Raw genomic sequence first — 23,682 nt, forward strand, 5'->3', positions numbered from 1 at the left:
TTTAATAAACTCTAAATCTCCTTTTCAACCTTTTTCCTTGTAAAGAAAGCATGTAAAAAAATGTCCTTTCAGAAACAAGTGAGTGTGATTTACAGTGTAACAGTAATATTCTTCCAGTATGTGAAATTGTTCGATGTTAGTTTTCAAGGAAGTTTCCTGTTGCCTTCTGGAGAAATACTGGCAGGGAAGGTAGTGAGGCTGGACATGAAGATATAATTAAATTTACTTCTAAATTGGGCAACTTAGTTTATAAACAACGAAGAGAGTAGCATTCCACAGAACATGTGTGATAAATCAGGATTCTTTATGAAACGGATTGTAAGTCGGGTTAATGATTTGCTTACAGCTTGGTTGAAAATAAGATTTTATTGTTAGAGCATCCAAAACACTTCGTTCAGAATGTGTTACAAGTTCTCACTCTTGATTGTTTATTTTTTTACATTTTTTTTTACCATTAGTTGTTTTCTGTGTCGTGGGATTTATCCTCTGTGTACTGTTCCTACAGAAAGTTAAAAAGTTGGATTTGAGGCATCTTTTTAGTAGAATAATCTCTACCCATAGAAAATTCCGGGGGCCACGGGGAGCACTCATAAAGATGCATTCTTTGGCTAAATGAATGAGATTTTATTCAACTCAAAGGTACTTATTAGAAGAAGTTTGACTGAGCTTTTAAAGACACAAGGCCTTTGTGTGCTAATATTATAGTTACCTTACACTCTACAACTATTTTCCTTTGTTTTAATTCCCTAATTGTTAACAGTACGGGACCTTTCCAAAGCTGTCTTATTTCTTAAGCCAGGCCCATGCCACCTTCCGATAGCAGTGTGGTCGCTCACAGCAGTTCAGTTCATCCAGGCCCGAGAAGGAGCAGCCTCTCCATGGAAGGCAGGCAGCTGCTGCCCTTAGGCTGGCCTGTGCAGTTTATCTACACATAGCTGTCATCTTCTGGCAGGCGAGCGCCAAAGAGGGGAAGCAAGAGGATAATTCGGAGGCCACGCATGTTGTCTAGCTTTGAACCCGTCTTGACGGGGATTTGTTTGCTTATTGCTCTGATGAGTGAGGCGATACAGATGGCTGTTACTCTAAACTTAGCCTGCCAAACGCTTGCAGAGTTGTGTTCTGCGTTACGGAATACAGAACGTGTTACTGTTGCTGTAATGAGCTTTCCTGTGGCCTGGCTGGATGACAGGCAGGCTTTGGTTTGTCTCTAGAGCTGCATCCCCTTGCACACTTTAAGAATAGGTCAGCTTACCTACCTGTTTTAAAGAAATAATCCTTCATTTAGCTGCTTATGTAAACACCTTCAAAGATGACGATGCCATCTTCATGACCAGTAGATTGTAGGATTTGCAATGTAAGTGATTGTGTAGAGGCTTTTTTGAAGAGTTATTTTTAATTAAAAATTGTATGTGACATACACGTATTTTATTCACACTTATTAAAATGTACAGAACATTATTAAGTTTGCTCACTGTTTATGATGATTAAGAACTTTCTCTTTCCTTTTTCCTCCCATCCCACTTTTGTTTCCTGATTTAGGTCACAGTGTGAGGAATATTCAAGCATTTTCAGTACTCCAGAATGCATTTTTGAGAGCAAAAACCAACTATCTAGCACAAATCATCCTTGATGCCATCACGAATATTTATATGGCAGACAGTGCCAACTACTTCATTTTGGAATCGCAGCACACATTGTCTCAGTTTGCAGAGAAAATTCCTAAACTTCCAGAAGTGCAGACCAAATACTTTGAGATGCTGGAATTTGTCGTCTTCAGCTTGAATTACATACCCTGTAAAGAACTGATCAGTGTGAGCATCCTTTTAAAATCCAGCACTTCTTTTCAGTGTAGCATCATTGCCATGAAGACACTCCTTAAGTTCACCCGTCATGACTGCATCTTTAAGGATGTCTTCAGGGAAGTGGGACTTCTGGAGGTGATGGTAAATCTTCTTCATAAATATGCAGCCCTTCTGAAAGATCCCACTCAGGCACTGAATGATCAAGGTAGCGTGTGCCCTTCTGTTTTACTAATATGTGTCTTTTTTGTGGCTGGGAATGGTGGAGGCTAGCACTTGAGCAGGAACGATAGAGTCTGAACGTGTACCTCAAGGGTTGAGTTCTACCAGGGACTGCTGTGCCATCCTAAAAGCTCATTGCAATTGCTTTTCTCTTAACATCCCATGAGAAGCTGGAGGCAAGCTTTAATGAAAGATGCTGTATGAATGCACAGTAGTAGGAGTTCATATTTTCCTTTTCAAACATTTTTTTTATGTGTTTGTTTAATGTTTGTTACTTAACATGAAAAGAGCAAGTAGAGGAGCAATACACAGTATCTGTACACTTCCTCACAAAGGGTACTTGTGCATTTCATTGTGTTTATCCCCAGCTTTGATACTATGGAGCACATGTCAGAGCTCAGGAGTATGTATTCAAGTTTGCAATCTTTTATATAAGTTGGGTCTACATTTTTCTAACAGTGGGTTGGTTTGTTTCGGGGTTGGTTTTTTTTTTTAATAGAAAATTAAAGAGTTCTCTCATCTCTAGGATTGAGCATCTCAGAGATAAGCTACATAGCTGCTTAGCCTGTGAAGCAGGTGCTTCCAAGTGCTGTATCTGCATACATACACACACAGAGAAATTGTTTTTACATTCCTTATTCAAACTGCAGTCAAGTTAGTGTGTGTCACTGACATTTTAAAATCATAATTGTGGGTCGTTAGTCAGCGGTAGCAGGTGATTAGTTAGAAAGCTTTGTGGCCAGCAGCTTCATGGAAAAACACATTGTTTGTCACATTCTTGTAAATAAATAGACCAAATTGTCATCTGATTAGGGTGCTACCTGGGTGCACATGCTCTTATGTTGTACCTTGCTTCTTATCAGAGCCATTTGAACAAAAAAAGGGTTTTTTCTGGAGTGTTACTCTGTTTAAAATGCCACTTGCAGTGTTGGTTTGTCTGTTACACCTGCAGAATCAGTGGCATATTTACTGTAATTAATGTGAATGTAGTTTTTTGCTTTTGTGTAGAATCTCTCTTTTCAAGTACTAGATACTGAAGAAGAACAGAACCTGTTAAGTCTCAGCTATGGTATGGTTTTGTAGCTTCAAGGAACAACAGTTGGGGATGTGAAACTACACATAGAGCTGCAGTGTCAGCCACTGAGCTTAGAGTGCTCAGAAGATTCTGTTTCAGTTCTTGTCTTTATAAATTAAATGTTCAAACGATTCATAGTTAAGCTTCCTCAGGAATGCATGTCTAGACTAAATCTTAATTTGCTTTGGAATATGATTAGGCTGCATGTTCTCTGGAGAAGCAAAGAAAATAAGTGTTGGTGGAAATATCAAGAAGCATTGTAGAAAAGAGGGTTTTTTTTTTACTATGACTTTGGCTTCTGAAATTATTTTTAGGGGATTCAAGAAACAGTTCATTTGAGGACCAAAAGCAGCTGGCTTTATTGGTTATGGAGACCTTGACAGTACTACTACAAGGATCAAACACAAATGCAGGTAAGTAGAGAGACTGCTGTCAAAATATTTATAAAAAGTAACTCAGAAAATCATGCCTGAAAGCAAAGTAGTCTCGACTTTCTATCTTTAGGCAAGTAATCAAACACACTGAATTATACTTCTTCTCTTGCCAGGTTTTTCCAGAAATAGGCATCATAAGCTAGAGTGCATAAAATAAAAGTAGTACAAGATAGTGTTTCTTCTTGAGTTTCTTTGCTATTGTTTACCTGAAGGCAACCACCACACCCCATTACTTTCCGACAATACTATAATTTGTAGTAGGGCTTGTAACACAGATTGTATATTGAAAAATTTAAGCATATAATTAGGCATGTAGTTTGCTGTTGACAGTGTCACTTCTATTTAAATGTGATTAATAATGCTTGCATCTTCACTGAAAGATGGCTTTTCATTTTTAAAGGCATATTCCCAGTCAGTATGTATAAATAGGGCTCTGTTAGGAGTGTCCTTTTCTAAATCAGGCAGGTTTATATTGTGCCAAGACACAGTGACTTCTCAACAGACAGTATGTGTATCTAATATTAGTAAAAGCTGTCTCAGAGCTTGAAATAGCAGATTGAGAAAGAATTTTTAAATTCTCTTTGTCTGTTATATTAGACAACGAAGAAAATCAGCAGGTGGGGTGAAACAAACACCACCCTGAGAAACCAGGATATTTTTTTTCCTTTTTCTCAATTCTGACTGGTGTTTTCTCACTTCTGGTTTTGTTTTTGTTTTCATTTAAGTAGGAAAAACTACAACCTGTGACAAATGCTTAAGGATGAAATCCTGGAAATTGTCCAGCTTGGTTGACAGCTCACTGTTTAAACATTAGTTCCTGGGCTAATGATGTAAAACTGGTGACTTGTTTCTTTTCTGCTTTTGCCCGGGCAAATTTTTTCGTTTAAATTTCAGCCCGGTGCTGGAGTAACCTCCAGTGTTGTCTGTGCCATTTCAGTGTCACACTTGTTTTCAAGTTCTGCTGCATTTCAGCTTGTAGTTTCAAACCACTTTCAAAGATGGCTTTTGAATTCTGCCCGTTGAGCATTTACAACATCTGCCACCTTGGCTTTGTCCACCTACTTGATAAGTAAGTCCTTCATTCCATCAGGAAAGGCGCCATTCATGGAACTTGAGATAAACCCCAGTTGCATGCTCTTGTTCTGGGCAGTGGTGTTGCAGCAAAGCAGAGGCTCCTCCATGTTGATGTTTCAATTAGTTATGTTCAGTCTGTTGTGATTGTGTTTAGACCATTTTGTTGGGTTGCCTATGAGAAAGCTGCGGATGACTTCAGCTTTGCTGAAGTTGAGATGTCTGCCACTTCCATTTTGTCCAAGCTACCTCTCCTGTCAATGGAAAGTTAAAAAACATGATCTTTAACTTACTAGATGAATCTGTTCAGTGATGAACTAAGAAGCAAGGGAATTAGGCTGAAATAAGGAGGCTTTAGAGAGGAACTGGTATAGATTACAGGTGAATTGTGTGAATCAACTACACACTTGTACATTTATCTATTGGGTTTGATTTTGCCATGTAAGAAAAGACAGAATTAGAAACGAGTCAGGAGTGGCACAAAGGTGTATGTGGAGGCTTCCATACAAGGAGAAATTGGGGGGAAAAAAAAAACAAAACCACAAAACCAAACAAACACCAAACCAAAAAAACCTCTGGATTGTTTGATTTCTACAGATGAATGAGAGAAGGTGTAAGTATGTGATAACATCTGTGAAGGACTGGAAGTGCCTCATATTTCAGAAGTGGGAGGTCTTGGCTCACAGGACTGTACTGTGTGTACCTGTGTCACGTCAGGGCCTGTTGTGGTACCTGAGCCTTGCTCCGGTGACGTACAGACTATGATCTGTTCGTGGTAGCCTCCACTGACTGGTGACAAGTCCTTGGCTGCGGTTAAACAGCTTTCCTGACCTCGCCTAGGGAGCTTGAAGCAGCCATCTCAACCTCATTGCTATTTCTGAGTACAGAGTCAGTCTCTGAGTATCCACCAGAGAAGCAGCAGAGGGTAGTGTAAAACACATCAGGACCGTGGGGTGATGCCACAGATGTTGTTTCTGAGGACTCCTGGAGAGTTCAGGGGTCTCATGCTTCAGTCACTCTCCAAGTTCAGGAGTGTGACAGAGCTGTAGAGGAGTTAAGAAAGCATTTCTCTGACAAGTTGTGGCTTCTGTCTGTGCAGCGTGACTGGGATGTGAGCCCAGTGGCACTGTATCCAGAGGCAGGCAGAGGATTTAGCTCATTGCAGAGAGGCATAAAATAGGCATTATGCAGCTTTGCAGTGCTTCATACAACACTCAAATCTTGGTTTCTGATCTTAAACCAATACCTCTGATAAGCTTTCCTGAATATTGCCTAACTGGACCAAATTTCAAACAAGAAATTTGCATGTCCAGACCCAGACAGGCTCACTGAATAGTTGAGAATGTAGATGGAGAGTGGGAAAAGTATGCAGTATTACCTCAGTCTCTCTGAAAACGAGAGACCTGACCCCTGACGAGATGCACTTTGCCTGTAAAGGGATGCAACCAACCCGTCTTAGGGCCTGAGGCCTCTCATTTTGCCTCATCCAAGTCTGTATCTCATCCTAAGAACGTCAGAGAGAGCAGAAGGCAGGAAATCAGAAACGGGTAGTGGGACTAAGGTTTGTACGTGTAGGTTAAAGGGAATAAACACTGTCCTGACCTGGCTTGTTAATCCTGAACCTTGGTTATTTAAACTGCTCTTTTTAGTTGACGGTCACAGGAGATTGATCCCTTTTGATGCAGTAACATAGCACTGATCTGTCTTCATCTTCAGTAATTAAAGTAGGGCAGTACTCTAGGTGCTGACGCTGTGCTAAACTCACATTGTGTGCCATATATATTCCAGTTTGGTTTTTGTGATGTTTTCAGAATCAGTTTTCATTTGATTTTCAGTTAATATTGCACATGTGTTCTTCTGAGTATGCAGTAAGCTTGAAAACCGTTGTTTGACTTCAGCTTTATCTCTACAGAGATAGGTCTCACCACAAGAAAACTTCTGTAGAATCCTGCAGATCTTGTGGATAGACCGAATCACTTCTCAGCCAGTGCTCCTAGTTTGCCTGTCTTGTCTAGAAGCAGCCTAGTTATATTTTTGGCAATGAACTAAATGTAATAGAGAGGCTATTCTTAACGAAACAGTATATAGTTTTCACTAAAGATGGAGGGTTTGCTGTATTTTTTTCTTTGTTTCATCCTGTGACTCTTTGAGCTCTAGCATGAAAAGAATAACTACTGTTGGAATAATAGAATTATTGAGGAAGTTCTTAGAACTTCACTGCAGCCTTGTACTCAACACCTTTAATGAAAAATATTGTCAGAAGAGTATCATTCATGTTCTATTTTTATTTGTGGTGGGAGAGGAAAAAAACAGTAGTAAGTCATTAAACACCCATAGGGCTAAAACCCTGCCCATTCAATCTGTAGAAATGAAAATAAGCACCTTTCATGTTTTGTTGTTGTCATTATTTGTTACTGATTCTATTTTTCATACTCCTTATGCGCTTATTCTCCCCCCCTCCCTTTCCGAGTAGGTATTTTCAGGGAGTTTGGTGGTGCAAGATGCGTGCACAACATAGTAAAGTATCCGCAGTGCCGACAGCATGCCCTGATGATCATCCAGCAGCTGGTGTTATCACCTAGCGGAGAAGATGATATGGGCACTTTGTTGGGACTGATGCACTCGGCTCCACCTACAGAACTGCAGCTGAAAACTGACATCTTAAGGGTAAATGACGTACTGCTCGGGCCTCTTGCTTCTAAGCCACTGTTTTAAAAAAGAAAACTCTGAGAAGGGGATTGAATTGGATGGATGGTACTGAGCTACTGAATGTAGATTGTCCCTGGAGTTGAAATGTGTACATTTGATGCATGGATTTTATTTCCTTCCATCTGTCCATGGCAGGTTTCAGAATCAGAGATGAAGGCTAGAGAGTGAGTATGTGTTTTTAGCATCGTGACTTGTAGTCAGCCTCAGTGGATAGGAAGTGAGGTTCTACGGATACAATAAACTTCCCCAGGGAGGTAAAAATATGGAGAATACATGGGGGGAAAAAAGCAAGCATGTAAGACATGTTTATTTTAAGCACTGGCTTGCATTTTCCTCTGGCAGACTTAATTTATTTTACCAATTTGTTAGTTATAAATGCTGAATTAATTCATATAAATGTAAATCATCATGACAGTAGTAGAAGATAAAGCCAAAGAGCTTGCTTGCCTAGGGAAAATCATACAAAGGTAGGAAAGTAAGGCTGCAAGTGGAGGAGGAAGAGAGAAGACTCTCATTTTGTTTCTGTCATATTAGGATTTTTGGCTGCTAATCTAGACCCACAATTTCTTCTCAGAATAGCTAGTGTTATTTTTGTAAATTGACATAATACTGTTATTTTAGGGTAGAAAAGCTGAGGCAAGTAGTAATAAGTAAATGAGTCTTACCGGAGAGAACTCCGAGACATCTAGGTTTATCGCTGTTAAAAGGAGCTGTAATATTTCTCTGGCAGATGAGCAGCTTCATATTACTGCAAAAGACAGAAAGGAAAGCTAGTAATAAAATGAGTCACTTGACATGTTTTGTCTGTCAGGGTCTTCAGTCATTTTCCAGCATGTCTCATTCACGATACTTAAAGGGAGGGAAGGGATACTGCAGTTCCCCAGCACGTTTAACATCCAAAGTCAGGATTTCTCTCCTTCCTCTGACCTGTTGTATTTGTCTTAACATTGGTGCTGTTTTCAGAAATTTTGGTTATGGAACTGACAGCCCAGAGTTGGTACAGTGATGTGTCTCCTACTGTTTATCCAGGTTTGGCAGGAAATGAGATACTGCCTTCAAAGGAAGGACAGTCCAACTATTTCACTGCCCATCTTCTGAGCGCTTAAAAAAAAGCCCAAACCAAAACAAATAAAGCATGATTTTGAAGAAGTAAATTCTCAGTCATGAAAGATTCCTCCTTGCCCCCTCCCCAGCCTATTTTTCTGTATCAGTATCATTTTTCTGTTGTTCATGATGCTTTGTGTTGAGACTTTCTTCTGTATTCCGTATTCACATGTGGGTCAACCTCCCCATGACATCTGGTGTTTTGGTTGGGTGGATGGGCTTCCCTACCTCCCGATTTCACAGATAAATGATTATTATTCTCTAGTACCTAGATTCATGTAGTTTCTGCTGTTTATATTGTGGCTTTGTATTTGTTCAGCAAGTAGGGTTTTATCCATTTTTGTTTCTCTCAGGCTTATTTTTGAACAGCAATTTAAAAAATTTTCCTCCATTCAGAGATTTTAATGGGTTTCATTATAGAGGAAGGGTAAAACTGGGTGGGGATTTCAGGCTCATTCTTTGCCGATGCTGTTATCTTTGAGTGCTATTGTAGCTTCGTAGCTGCCAGGTGCTTATGCAGATTTTGGGTTCCATTCTAGGCTTGGTCAAATCTTTTCTGTTGGTAGGTTTATTTACCTCCTTCATTTCTTATTTCTAAATTAGGGGCAATGCTTTACTTTTTTCCCCACTCTTTCTCTTTTTATTTTGTAAGCTCTTGAGGATGGAGACTCCTGCAGTACAAAGTTACTCTTTGGACACTTCTGGCTTTATTCTGACAAATGACAAGAGGATTTTAGTATATCAAAACAAAACCGTTCCTACCTTTTTTCAAGCTGTTTGTAATGCTGCTGCTTTTTTTTTTTTTTTCTTCTTCTTTGTTTTGATTGTTTGTTTTGTCCATAGGCCCTACTCTCAGTGCTGAGAGAAAGTCACCGCACAAGAACTGTTTTTAGAAAAGTTGGTGGATTTGTGTATGTCACATCTTTACTCGTTGCTATGGAAAGATCTTTGTGCTCGCCACCTAAGAATGGCTGGGAGAAAGTAAACCAGAATCAAGTGTTTGAACTGCTTCACACTGTGTTCTGCACACTGACTGCAGCAATGCGCTACGAGCCAGCCAACTCTCATTTCTTCAAAACAGAGATCCAGTATGAAAAACTGGCAGATGCTGTTCGATTACTTGGCTGCTTCTCAGACTTGAGAAAAATAAGTCCCTTGAACGTCTTCCCTTCAAATACACAACTATTTCAAAGGCTTCTGGAGGATGACCTAATATCCCTGGATTCTGTGTCACCCACGCTAAGACACTGCAGCAAACTTTTTATTTACCTGTACAAGGTAGCAACAGATTCTTTTGACAGGTATGAACTTTGCCTTTTTTTCCCCCTTTTTTTTTCCCCTCTTCCCGCCCTACCTGCCCCACCCCTCCCTGATGTTCCCCAAAATAGTTTTCTTCAAATATGTTCACTGTAAGCTTTTATATTTCCAGTTTTATCTATTTCTTTGATCCTTCACTCCAGTGAGAGGAATATAAGGTGTCAACATGTGACCAAATATTGACTTAGGTTGCTGGTATTCTTCTGGGTATGCAGCATTGTCTCTGTTGAATGTTTTTGTCATGGGAGCAATTAAGATGTAGATGTCAGTTTATCTGATGTGTTGAAGCAACCTGCTGGTTCGTAGGCTGATTGCCTGGTTGCTTGATCATACAGAACTATCACATGTTTATGCTTTTATTAAGTCAAATGGAAAATTGGTTGTTGAACATCACACCTTAACTTCACGTTTCCTTTGATATGGGACTTTATAATATGTAACTAGATGATATCGTGACGAATTTAGAATCATGGAATCATTGAGTTTGAAAAAAAACTCTTAAGATCATTGAGTCCATCTGTAAACCTAATGCCACCACTAACTTGTATCCCCAGGCACCACACCCGCACATCTTTTAAATACCTCCTGGGATGGTGACTCAGCCACTCCCCTGGGCAGCCCTTGCCAATGCTTGGTAACTCTTTTGGTGAAGAAATTTTTCCTAATATCCACTCTAAACTTCCCCTGGTGCAGCTTGAGGCTGTTTCCTGTCATCGCTTGTCACTTGGAAAGAGACTGACACTCACCTCACTACAACCTCCTTTCACATAGTTGTAGAGAGCGATAGGGGCTCCCCTCAGCCTCCTTTTCTCCTTACTAAACACATCCAGACTAGACATCTTGTTTTAGATAGTTTGGCGTGTTATTTAAAGCTCTAGCTAGTCTGTAGATGATAGTTTTTTAACTCTGGAGACACTTCCAGATTTAAACAACTAAAATTTAAATTATACTTGAGATTTGAAATGAGTGGTAGCATGTATCTTAAAGTTGATTAAAATGACAACAAAACTTACCAAAGCATGTTTTGAAGATTGGCTTGTCTCAAACTAGTTTTTGGTACCTTAAATTATGGGCAAGAAGTAAAACACAGGCTTGAGCTTTGTATCTGGGACCTTGGAGCTCCTGCACCCCATCTATTTAATGCATGTGACCATGTTTTAATAAGACAGGCCACCTAGTTAGTCAAACAGAGGGTTCTGATTTTTCCAAGTGTTGAAGATGTGGCTGTGTGTTTTGAGATATTAGAGCTGCCAGTTGGTCACACTTTCTTAAAGTAGGTGACTACTAAAGTACAAACTTAATGGTTTTGTTAACGAACATTTTGCCTCCAAAGCAAACAAATCTTAATGCTTTTCTCTTGAGGTTTTTTTTGGATAAAAACCAACAACAAACCAAGAAAAAACCCCAAAACAAACAGAAAGCCAGAACCAAGTACAGAAACCAATTTAATTGATGTCATTTTAAAGTATTGTCAAAGCATTCAGATAGGGGGAGGAAAATGTGTATTAAGAATGTGTTGCACGTGCTGTAGAAGTTATAACACTGCCTAACAGTAAACTGAGGAATCAGTGCGGTAAGTATATCCCATAGTGGTGTTGCATAAGCTACCTTATTAAGTTGCTTCTTTTTCTGCGATCTTCAGTGACTGCATTCTTCCTCCTCTATTAAATTTTCTGATCATCACTCTTCATAAAGTTGATGTTAATTTGATTTCTTACCCATGTTGCTTATACTTCATTTACTCAGGCTTTACTTTTTCCTCTCAATTTCTACTATTTAACATTGGAAGATGTTCCGTTTTGGTGGTGTGGTCATACCAATAAACTTCTGTGTAATAATGAAGAAGCACTGCAGAGTCGTGCCATAGAACAAGTACAGGCTTTGCTTTGCGTGTTCGTGTTTCGCGTCTTTTGTCATCTCCTTTTTTCTGAAGAACGGATCCTAGTAACAATTTCACTCGTGCTTTTGTAGAACTAACAAGCTTCTGGCCTCTGGTTTCTTCTCTAACCTCTCTGTCCTACCGCTGTCTGTTTTGTCTAGTCGTGCAGAACAGATCCCTCCTTGCCTGACAAATGAGACTTCTCTCCCTTCTCCCTGGGGTACGCCAGCTTTGTCCAGGAAAAGGTACCGACCCTTCAAAGAGAAGTTGCTCTCGCTTCTGATTTCTCTCTCACTGTTGTGTTTCTTAGTTGGGGGGCGTGGGTTTCTCTCAAGTTTCTTTTTTTTTTTTTTTTTTTTTTTTTTTAAATAAATATAAAGGTATGTTTCATAGTAAGTCCTAGGTAGTGATGCTAATGGATGAGGTTAGAGATGCCTCCAGACTCCTGAAGCACTTCAAGTTAAGTTTGTGATTCAAAAATAAATAAGATCTAGTATAAGGAATGATCTAAGGCAGGTATAAATTGCACTCTCAAGAGCTGTTCAAAGTTCAGACTATGCTAGTAGATCAGTTAATACAGCAGGACTGCTTTTTTCTTGCCTAATTTTTCAAGAAAAGGCACTTTCAGTAGGAAGGTGGATGGCTCGTTAAGGTGCTCATTTGTTAGTCATTGCACAGAATCAAAAATAATGAACCTGTCAGTACTTGACTACCAAATGATATAGAGGTATGAGAAATTAAAAGGTTTGGAAAGAAAGCACAAATGGCACGATTCAGAAATCCTAGTCCCCACTTCCCCTCCCAAGCTACTAGTGTCTGGTGTAGCTTTTTTTTCTTTAAAAAAATTAAATAAATTACAGATTCAACAATAGTGTGACTTACAGGCCTCTGCAAATGATGAAAAGGAGATTTTTCCCAGAGCCCCCAGAGAAGGGGGCAGCTGTTCATTAACTGATGGTGTAGGTTAGGCAGGAATTTGCTTTTGAAGGCTGAAAATACATCAGATAAAATATGGGTTATCTGAGGTGCAGGTGCCATGTGGGGAAAATACGGTTATTCTTGCTTGGTGTACAGCTTAAAATATGCCATCAAGTTTCATGTTTGGAATGTAAAATATTTTGCAAAGGGAAGCAACCAAAGCTGCTTTTGGAAACTGCTTTGAAAGGAGCTGTTTGTGCTCGAGCAGGTGAGTAAAGAAAAGCATTTTTCTGTCTTGCTGAGTGATGTTACCCAAGTCTTACCTGGGCGTTCTCCAGGGACTGGCTTGGACAAGGCCACTTTCCCAGTAATCCAGAACCCCTTAGATGGTAATTTCCTTTCTTGTCTTAACACTGAGGCATTTAGGAACAAACCAGTTCACAGAGAAAAATCTTAGCTGTCACACTTTCCCCCCTCTCCTTTACTATGAAGAAACTTGAAAGAAAGTAGTGTTTCCTGTGGAGGCTTTTTACAGCTTTGACCCTGACATTAACTCTCTAGCATGATGGATTGCCCTTTCCTTTACTACATTTTGCTGTTCTCCCAGGCGTGGCTGCTCAGGTTCACTGAATTACTCAAACGAACAGATATGTAAAGGCTTGCAGAATACATGCAATGCCTGCCAGACAGGAGCTGATTACAGGTTGTAATGAGAAAAGAGTGCCAGGTGGGTAGTTGCCACAGCCTGGTAATTAAAATATAAACGTATCTAGATATCAAGAGATATGTTAGGCTTCCTTAGTTTGTTTATTTTTGTAGTACTGAAAATGCAAGCAGTTATGTGAAACTGTGTGGTATAAGGCAAGATGAAGATTGGATAGTGTAAAAAGTCAGTATCCCTGTGGGGTGCTTTGGGCAATCCAGGTAACCACCAGTGTGGTAACATGGGTACTTGCTGAAGTAAAGGAGTGGCTTGACATGGGTCTTCACAAACCAGAAAGGCCTTTGGGTGATAGCACCTTGTGTAAGACTCAAAGCAAAAGTGGACAGAAAGAATGATCATGCTGGCCTGGGTGACTTTTCAGATCCTTTCTGTAAAAACATGTATTCAAGTAGAAAAATAGACAGGGCTAGGCTTTTCCAAAAGTCTGTTTGAGCAGCTGTCTGCTTTCTCACGGTTGTTCAGCATCATGTTTGTCATTCCTAGCAGATTCAGTGCTAGTAGCTGCAATCTTCCTACTTTGAAAAATAAGCAGCTTGAGTTTTGTGGTCCAATATTATTTGATTTTCTTTTTTCCTCTTTCTAAATGTCAATTACGGTCTGTCGAAGTTGACTGTTCCAAGAGATGTGTTTGCTCTTCTCTTATTGTTTTGTGTCTCCTTTATTTTGCTTCCCCGGAATCTCCCTTGTTGCTGTGGCCTGGCTTTCTGCCTTTTGACTCATAAGACAGGTGCCTGAGGGAATGTCCTGTGTAATCTGGCTAAAAGAGCAAGCAGGCACTGTGCACACGTACCATTCTTACCTCCAACAATAGGACAGCTCTGGTTTTCAGGCACGTAGCCTAGAACAGTTCTGGTGGCACAGATACACTAATATTCTCTCAGACATGTCTGCCACTTCTCAAAGCTGTATTTCCCTGAGGAGTGGTGCTCTCCGAGTGTTATCCTTCCTGTAAACAGAGCAGGTAGGGCTCCTCCAGCACGTGTGTTGGGACAGGGGTGCACGGCTGTCCTCCCCCTTACTTGGAGTGCGTTGTTCTTCCACCTTTCCTGTGTCATTCAGTCAAGAACTACAGCTTTGCCAGTTGTTCCATTGCTGTAAATTTTGGCAGAAAAAACCTTAATCTCGACAGGACATTCTTTTTTTTTTTTTTTTTTTTTTTTTTTCCCTGGCAGGGTGAAGTGGAGAATATAGTGTAGCTTTGACTTGAAAATACTTTCAGCCATTATTTTTACAAAGTTTGGAGGGCGATCACTCTTGGGGAATGATAGGCAGAGGGTTTGTCTGCAATAAATTGTACTTATTTCTTTCCAGATGAAATGATTCTACAGTTCTCACCAAGAGTTGTACTTAATTATATGAGTTTGAATTTTTCTTCAGTTTTATTTATTTGATTAGACAGATCGATGTGTCATCTTCAGTACGCTGCCTTTTTCCATTGTCCATTTCTTCCTTTCTTCTCCCTTAAAGGGATCATGTAAAAATGTATACGCATGGCTAAATTAATTTACTGCAGTTTCTGCATTGACCCATAGACCCGTAACATTCAATGAATACTTTGGCAGGATTTTGCAGGATCTATTTTATTTTCCCTGCCTAGAGAAATCTCTTTGACCTGTTTTTTTGTTTCCCATTGTTTTGATAAAAATACTCCTTATATGGAAAAACTAAATATAGAAGATATTTTTAAATGAGGTGGAAAACTTTTGATGATGTATGCTTTAAGGACATAATTTTATTTAGAATGCTAACAGAAAAGTGAACTGCCTGGTCTTGACTGTATCCCCTTTTCAGTTTGTTGTACATAATGTTGAAGTTTTGGCTGAGGCCAGGTTCACATGCTTGTCTGTGAATCAGGCTGAGCAATGCCTCAGGTTTTTGTCAGGCTCTCCCTCTATTAGTGTTAAAACCTCACAGTTTACCTGATGAGGTGAATGAGATAGTGAAGACCAGTATGCTTAGAAGTAAAATTTGTGCTTAAAAGTGGACGGAAGCTTGATCTTCAGGAATGTCTTGGGGAGTGGAATTTTGCTAGACTGAAGAGCATTCTTAAATACAAATGGGTATTTCATTTTTAAACTGTATCCTGTAAAACTTACATTGAGACAGTCAAGGTGACACTGGAAGGAGGTAGCAGTTTTCAGATTAAGAGCTCTGCTGTTAGGATGCATGAGAAAGACTTGCCCATGTTTCAATCCCTGTGTTAAGACAGAGAAAAGGTTTAAGATGACACCTCTCTATGATAGTATTACTAGTTGTTATGCTGTTCTCAATTCCATCTAAAGCAAAGCCTTCCTCGACCTGCCAGATGTGTCAATTGGTGAGACTGTTAGAGAAGTTTACAAAATTGTTGGTTAGAGAATTTCTGAAAACACTAGAAAAATTGATTTGGGCAGATTTTTTTTCTTAGTGGTTGGTTACAGTAGAATTGTCATGCTATTTCATGTTTGCTGTAAGTATTAGCTCAGTGAGTAAAGCATCAGTAACTTCATCTTTCTTCAAAAACTCCCTTTTAAAAGGTGCTCTTGGATTGTTCAGATGCCAAGTTGTTGACCTGCCATGAGCCTTTTCAGTAGGAGCACTTTTGTCAGAAATTCTTTATACAGACCACTTTCCAGCCAGTACACGAAGATTGTGCTATACTTCCCAGTGTCCTGTCTTAGACCAAATAATCCATTGCCTCAGCCTTCCCCCACAAATGATGGTTTTTGCTGGGGTGTGTGTTTGAGATGCTGCCTTCAGAGTGTTTAGGACAGAACTGCACTTGCAGCCTTCGTCATCTCTCACCTATGTCCTGTTTTTATCAGGAGATTTCCTAGCTGGAAGTGCCTAATGGGTGAGCCACAGTGAGTCCGTGAGTGTTACTTCTGTTAGCATTAGAGGTGAGGTAAATCTCTGTCACTGAGAACAGGAGAGAGGAAATGCCTTGTTCAAGTGATTTGTTAGGAAGAGACCCATTTTTAGCTGGATTCACTTCTTGTAAAACAGCAGGCAATATTTGATCTTCAAGGAAAAGTCTCACATAGTTTGGTTTTTTTCTTCTTACCAATAAGTGTATATAATAAATACTGTGAGAATATGGGTGGGGTTGGTTGGGGTCTTTTCATTTGTTTTTTTTTGATTTTTTTGAAGGGGTTTGGGGTTGGTGTTTTTTTATTTTTTGTGGTTTTTTGGTGAGCGTGAGCCTTTCAAGCTATCTTTTGCTTCTAAAGCACCATCTTGAAAACATACAATTCAGTAAGCTGCTCGTGCTGTTTGTGTGTTGAATTTATGCTGCAAGAAGTATGGCATCAAGCTGATACGTCTGAGAATTTCAGTGAGAAACGTGTCTATAGCTCTCAGCACAAGTGATTGCTTCTAAGCCAGTGTGTCAGCCTCTTTTCCCTGGATCAGACTGAAGTAGCTTAATGTAAAACTAAATTGCCATAGCAGTCATGAAGAGACTGAGAATATGTGGACTGCTGGCATAGGTGTACGAGACCAACTTTCTGTTCCTGTGGGCTGGTTAGAGATTGCCAAGGGTTTTGTGATCTGTGTTTTATGATCAGTTGTTAATGAAAAGCAAATGGGGAGAAACATATCCAAAGCTGAATTTGTTCCCCAGAATGGGAGCAGCGGTAGCTTGCATGCTGCTCTTGATGTGTGCTGCCACTGCAGCTAGAAGGAAAAGAGGGAAGCAATAAAGGCAGCCTTTATGTTCTTCGAACTGCGTAGCACCTGAGGAAAGGACTTCAAGCATAGTCAAGAAACTGAATCCCTTCCAGGTTTTCTTTGGGGAAAGCACTTGGTCTGTTTAACTGAAGCAAGAGAAAGGAGAGGGCAGGAACCTTGGTAGGCCAGTTCAAATTTGAAAAATGCAAAGCTCCTAACAGATGGGTGTTGTAACCATGGGATGCTTTCTGTCCTGCAGGCACGCATATCATTCTGTTTCAACACCTCCTGTTTGCCCTCAGAAAAACATAGCTGATGTGAAACTCCAAACAGGACCCACATCTGTACAAAGCTCTGACGCAGTCATCATCCACCCTGGTGCTATGCTCGCCATGCTGGATCTTCTGGCCTCTGTTGGATCAGCTACACACCCAGAGGTAGGGAAGAAAATCTTCTGTCTTCAGCTTTGAGAGTGGCTGGGGAAAAGGATGGCTATGGGGAATAGGAAAAACGATGATGTCCTCTTGTTCCATGCTGAGAAACTTACACGTTTCACAGGCTGGGTTGTGTAACTGGTGTTGTAGAGGTCTGATAGAAATTGGTTTATTTCATATGCTTTGTCTTGTTGGTCTCTTTCAAAATTCTGGCAACAATGTAAATTTAAAGAAATGTCTGAAGTGGCCATCAGATAAGTTTCCAAGCACTATGATGAATTCATGTTTTCCCTGATGTATCAGGTGTTAAAGCCTAGTATGATGATGACACAGAATTAGGACACTATAGCTTGGTGTATACGTGCTGTTTGAAATAGCTGGAATATGTTCTAGTTCCACAATTGTGCTGCCTGCTTTTATGATTACCAAACCAAAGCATCTGCTGATGTGTATATATATATTCTCATATATTTGTGTGTGTATATATATATTTTTGTATATAAATAATTTGTTGGACATTTTTTTGAAGTTGCTGAAGTATTTTTTGTTTGAGATGTCTTCCCTGAAGAACACCGTTTAATTAAAAAAAAAAATAAAATATTTCTGAAAGCTTACAGGAATTACTAGACTTGATTCCTCTTTCTTGACATCTACTGGTGATGAACATGGCAACTATCTATATTCAGTGCATTGATTTGGCAATTATGCTTCATATATTTTAAATTTTGTAGAGATGATGTTGTTGACGGGGAGCAGAATGGAGCCCCCATAATCCATTGGGAAACGGTTAGCACCCTGCTACACCACTTAGACACAAACAAGTCCATGAGGCTGGGTGGGATCTGGTGGAAGTGCTTACCAAGCCACTTTCCATCATTTATCAGCAGTCCTGGCTAACTGGGGAGCTCCCAGTTGCCCAGACATCAGTAAATGTGACACCCAACTACAAGAAGGGCCAGAAGGAGGATGTGGGGAACTACAGGCCTGTCAGTCTGACCTTGGTGCCAGGGAAGGTTATGGAGCAGATCATCGAGTGCCATCACACGGCACCTACAGGACAACCAGTTGGCCAGGCCCAGTCACCAGGGGTTTGTGAAAGGCAGGTCCTGCTTGACAAACCTGATCTCCTTCTAGGACAATATGACCTGTTTAGTGGATGAGGAAAAAGATGAGGATATTGTTTACCTTGACTTTAGTAAGGCCTTTGACACCGTTTCCCACAGCATTCTCCTGGCAAAACTGGCTGCTGGAGACTTAGATGGGTGCACTTTTCACTGGCTTAAAAACTAGCTGATGGCCGGGCCCAGAGTGGTGGACATGGTTTAGCGGTGGACTTGGCAGTATTGGGTGAACAGGTGAATTTGATCTTAAAGGTCTTTTCCAACATAAATGATTCTATGACTCTGTGTGAAGTTGCTAGGAATAGCTTAGCAGTCACAAAAATAAAAGTCCTTAGTACACTCTAAGCGCATAGAACTTGTAAACTGACTCACTTCTGCTGGTGAAAATGAGAGGTTAGTTTAACCATCCCTACCGGAATTGTTTTTATTTACAATGGTGATGGCAATCCTTCCTATAACTCATTATCCTTTTTCATAAAGAGATGGAAGTGTCTCTTCACATGCAGATGTGAAGCGCACACACACAGAGGCACATTGTGTAGGATGTTTTGTGTATTTATTGGTAATGGTAGTTTCCTTTTCGTTATTATGCATAAGAGCTTTCTTTAATTTGCCTCCACACTTTGCATCTTCTCAAGTTGCGTGCTTTTCATTTTTTCAGCACGCACTGGATCTCCAGCTGGCAGTGGCCAATATCCTCCAATCTCTAGTGCACACAGAGAGAAACCAGCAAGTCATGTGCGAAGCTGGGCTCCATGCACGGCTTCTACAGAGGTGCAGTGCTGCTCTGGCTGATGAGGACCACTCGCTGCATCCACCACTCCAAAGGATGTTTGAAAGGCTGGCCTCCCAGGCGCTGCAGCCCATGGTGCTGAGGTCAGAAAAATAACCATGAAGTCCAGCTGAGCTGTGCCTTGCGCTGTCACTGCCTGGCTGTAAATGGCACGCATTGGTAGAGAGCATAAGTGACCCTGTGTGTGCTAGTGATCACGTTTTATTTCTCATCAAATAGGTTGTCTTGCTTCTGTTTATCAGCATTTAACCCCGGAGGCACTGGGAATTGGAGGGCAGGGTCGAAGTGTGGAGCGGGGAAAGCTGTTCGGTGTTTTTGACAGAGATTGTACTGAAGCACTTGCTTTCTTCCTGCAAATTTTGAGAGGCTATCAAAAATGCCATTCCTGGCTAGGTGCTCAGGAAGAGAAAACAACAAGGATGGATTCTTTGACTTTTCTGTGCAGTGTTAAATACCTCAGACTGGAAAAGCTTCTGGCCAGCGGTTTCCTTTAGCACTTTAGTTTGTGTGAAGGAAATGCAGGAAGGTGATACAAGAGATGTCTAGAAAAAATATCTGGGGCTGCATAGCTTAACAAAGGTTATCTTTCTGCATATTAATGCAAGTAGGTTTGTATATTTATAGCATATACATATAGTATATGTTATTTACTGTTATATACTACAGTATATTATAGTAGCTAGTAGTAGAAAAGCAAGCTTGAAAACTTCATGAGCGTATTTTGAGGCATTTGTTAAACAGCTACACAGCTGTACAATGGTTTGGATTGCTTTGATAGATTCTGGGACACCATCTTGCGGCCTTCCAACAGAAAAAGGGGACTGACAAGAACAACCAAGAAAGACTTTTGGCAAGGGCCTGTAGCAACAGAACCAAAGGCAAGGGTTTAAACTGAGAGAGGGTGGATTTAGACTGGACGTAAGGAAGGCATTTTTTACAATGAGGGTAGTGAGGAGGATGGGTACCCTATCACTGGAAGTGTTCAAGGTCAGGTTGGATGGGGCTTTGAGCAACCAGATAAAGGGGAAGGTGTCCCAGCCCACAGCTGAGAGGTTACACTTAGATGATCTTTAAAAGTCCCTTCCAACCCAAACCTGTCATTCTGTAACCTCAGCTGGAATAAGGAATTTAATTGTATTATTTCCTAATAATACAGTAATTCAGTACAGCCAGGACAGCTGCTCAGTTCATTCAGTGGCAGGTAGCTGTGTCAGAAATGATTCTGCAAGGAACATGCTTGCTGGTGGTCACTTTACAGAGACTTAAGCTTCCCTGAGTGTAGATACTGATAGCCTAGGGAGTTGTACACGTAGATACTACAGTATCTGTAGATACAGATGTTGATCGCTGTGAAATGGTCCCTCAGCCAAGTAGAACACATGGATAAAACAAAGCTGAGGTCACTTACTTCAGCCTGGGGTCTGCCTTTCCAGAGGAGTTCAGCTTGCTGAACGTGTATCAGTGAGTCTCCTGATGTTCTACAGGATGCAGCAGCTGCCTGCCAAGTCTTTGGAATGAAGAGAAGGGACCTGGGAGCTTTATCAAAATGTCAACGTTTGAGAGCGTGTGTTTGAAACTTGAATAGTTTTGAATGGATGAAATGCATTTCTTGTAATGGCACATTAGTTTGTTTGGGTTTTTATTTAAAAGTTATGTTTATTACAAGTAATTACTGTATTTTTTAAAAATGGCATAGCTTTGGTGTCACTCTAGGGAAATAGACAAAATTGTTTATAAACTTTTAATTGTCTTTCGTAGGGAATTTTTGCGCTTGGGAAACCCTTTGAATTGCGGAGCTTGGGACAAGAAGCTGTTGAAGCAGTACCGGGTTCACAAACCCAGCTCTCTGAGCTTTGAACCAGAAATGAGAAGTAGGTGCCAAAGTGCTAGAAGTTTGTGTAAAGAATGCTGCACTGACATCCTCCAATTGCATACTTATCTAAGTTTGTAGATAAGCATCCATAAAAACCTTACTTTGCTCGGGCTTTGTATGAATGTGAAACCATAAGAACAGTGGGATTGGAAGAAGTCTTAAAAGAAGAGGGAATGTAGGAATTGTATTTAATATATGTCCAGTGAGGTAATTATTTTTTAGTTTAGAACAGTGACCATTAAATACGATAGTTTTGTAGATCCTGAGTTTGTAGTTACTTAACAGTAAAGGGAAAAATATTTTTCTCAGATGCTTTGATGTGCACATCACTTGCCGTTAGACCTATGTAGTGTCTCTCATGGGTTCAGTAAGATGTCAGATAAAATCACTGAAATCACTACATGTAAGCATGATTTCAGCTTGCTCATCGTTAGCATTGCTAGTAATAAGAAATATAAGAAAGAAGTAGGAAGAATTAAAGAAAAACCCCAACACTTTACCTAATTTGGCAGAACCTCAGTCTAATAGTCATTTCTCCTATAAAGAGGTAGAATTTGGAGTTGGAACGCTCAGTTATTTAAAGTTCAGCAGTCCGCTTTTAACCATTCATTAATTTTTAATGGTAAATATTTACAATGGTTTTACTCATGGGTCACTTTCAGTAAGTTTCCTAGTATATTAAAATGGAAATCTTTAATATTATGTGGTAAGCATGTGTTGAATTATGAGCACGTAGGAACTTTAAAATTTTCAAGAAAAAGGACAGATTTATGTCAGCTTTAAAAAAAAAAAAAAAAAGTGGTGGGACACTGACGACATAATTTCAGTTTTAGTCCTGGAACTAACACTGTGGGGAGTATTCACAGTGTATTTTGATACATTTTGATACGAGTACACAGTGGAAATTTTCATGATACCTTTGTTTGGTTTTCTGTCACCGGTTCATTCGTTTGACAGAAAACTTCACATTCAATCAGCAGTTACACATCAGCTCTGATTTTCAGTTACATCTGTTTTCCATCTTTTCAGTGAATCGGTCTGATAAACTGCACTGAATAGCTGTAAGCAGTGTGTTTCTCCAGCCGTTGTGAACCTCTGTTCCACATGTGCTCTTTCCTGTTATTGTCCATGAATTGTAGAGCTAAGGAATAACTGGTTGTATAGTACAGGAGAGTCTCAGGAAATGGTAATACAAAGAAATTATGGATATGTTTTCAAAGCACGTGATATTTATTTCTGTGTGTCAATTCAGTTGTATGGCCAATTGTAACACATAGTTAAAAATACTTTAGTTGAAATGTTTGAATTATTTAAAAGGAGCTAGAAAGTATTCTGAATGGTACTGAATTACAGGCATTAAATAATGAAATGAAATAAAATAACTGAATTCATGTTATGTCATCATATTCAGTACACTTAGAAAGCAGAGGGAAGGAAAGATTCAACTTATCAACTGGCCGGCACTGTATTTATTTATTTATATTTAACAGGGTATTATCATTTTATTTTTAATAGGGTGTTATTAATAGGGAGAAAGTAAACAATGAAAATTGTGAAAATGTGAGTCTGAAGAGTTTTTAACCTAGGAAAGAGAAGGCAAAGCTAACTTCTGAATACCACAAATTATATTAGATTTCCTAAGCTAAGTTTACCGAGCCTTTCTGCTTGTTAGGAGCTCTGAGGCTTACCTCAGGGTTACTACATCTGAAAAACACGAAGCAGAGCTTTTCCTGCCTGTTAAGTCAGGTAGCAGGAGTGCATCTGAAATGGAGCCTCTGCCAGATGGAGACTTTCCTAAGTTAGGTAATGGGATGGCCTCTTGGCTCGTTCTTTTGGCTTTACCACAGACTTGCTGTAATACCTTGCACAAGACGCTCGTGTCTCTGCCTCAGCTGAACATTTCTATAATGAGAGCAGTACTTTCCAACTCGTAATCTTCTGAGAGGCTGAACGAGTCGATGCTAATTGGCAGTTCAGCTATTGCGTTGGAAGCAGTGCTTGAAAAGTCCAGATGAATAGCCCGAAAATGCCTCCCTTTTGCAATGCTGTGTTGTTTCTCGGCTTCTACTGTAGATAGCATGGTTACCTCAATGGAAGGTCTGGGTTCTGACAGCGTCTTCAGTTTGCATGAAGACAGCCACTATCGGATAAGCAAGAGCCTGCTCAAGCCAGCAGAAGGGAGCACAGTACCCCTGACGAGAGTGAAGTGTTTGGTCTCCATGACAACCCCACATGATATCAGGCTTCACGGATCATCAGTTACGCCAGCATTCATTGAGTTTGACACCTCTCTCGAAGGGTTCGGGTAAGGTCTTACGCTGTTCTCAAACCACATGGGGCACAGCGCAACTTTTCCTTACTTTTTCCTTCCAGAGAAATACTTGTAATTTTGAATGGACCGTTAGCAAACCAGAAACAAATGCATTTTTTTCAAAAAAGGAATACCACAAGCCACATAAATTTCCACTCTGCCGTTTATTAATGCCTTAAAACCAAATGCTTGCTTGCCATGTCTGAAAGTGGAAGTAGGTGCATTCTAAATGCTAATAGTACCTTCTCAG

The 23,682-nt window shown here is 40.1% G+C and overlaps 1 protein-coding gene across 4 annotated transcripts in view; it reads left to right on the forward strand.

Annotated features, from left to right (window-relative positions):
* WDFY3 (WD repeat and FYVE domain containing 3) overlaps positions 1-23,682 on the forward strand; it is a 142,576-nt gene that overhangs the window by 46,645 nt on the left and 72,249 nt on the right. For 3 of the 4 annotated variants that reach the window (XM_026847526.1, XM_026847528.1, XM_026847527.1), the window contains exons 9-17: positions 1,540-2,007; positions 3,411-3,509; positions 7,075-7,268; positions 9,258-9,715; positions 11,772-11,855; positions 17,160-17,337; positions 19,117-19,331; positions 21,007-21,119; positions 23,195-23,426. In XM_026847526.1, the coding sequence (XP_026703327.1) occupies positions 1,540-2,007; positions 3,411-3,509; positions 7,075-7,268; positions 9,258-9,715; positions 11,772-11,855; positions 17,160-17,337; positions 19,117-19,331; positions 21,007-21,119; positions 23,195-23,426 (2,041 nt within the window). The remainder of the gene's footprint in view (positions 1-1,539; positions 2,008-3,410; positions 3,510-7,074; positions 7,269-9,257; positions 9,716-11,771; positions 11,856-17,159; positions 17,338-19,116; positions 19,332-21,006; positions 21,120-23,194; positions 23,427-23,682) is intronic. The other variant, XM_026847529.1, reaches the window with a different exon arrangement.

This window comes from Athene cunicularia (assembly GCF_003259725.1).
Source record: "Athene cunicularia isolate RWA chromosome 4 unlocalized genomic scaffold, athCun1 chr4_part2, whole genome shotgun sequence".
Taxonomy (NCBI): domain Eukaryota; kingdom Metazoa; phylum Chordata; class Aves; order Strigiformes; family Strigidae; genus Athene; species Athene cunicularia.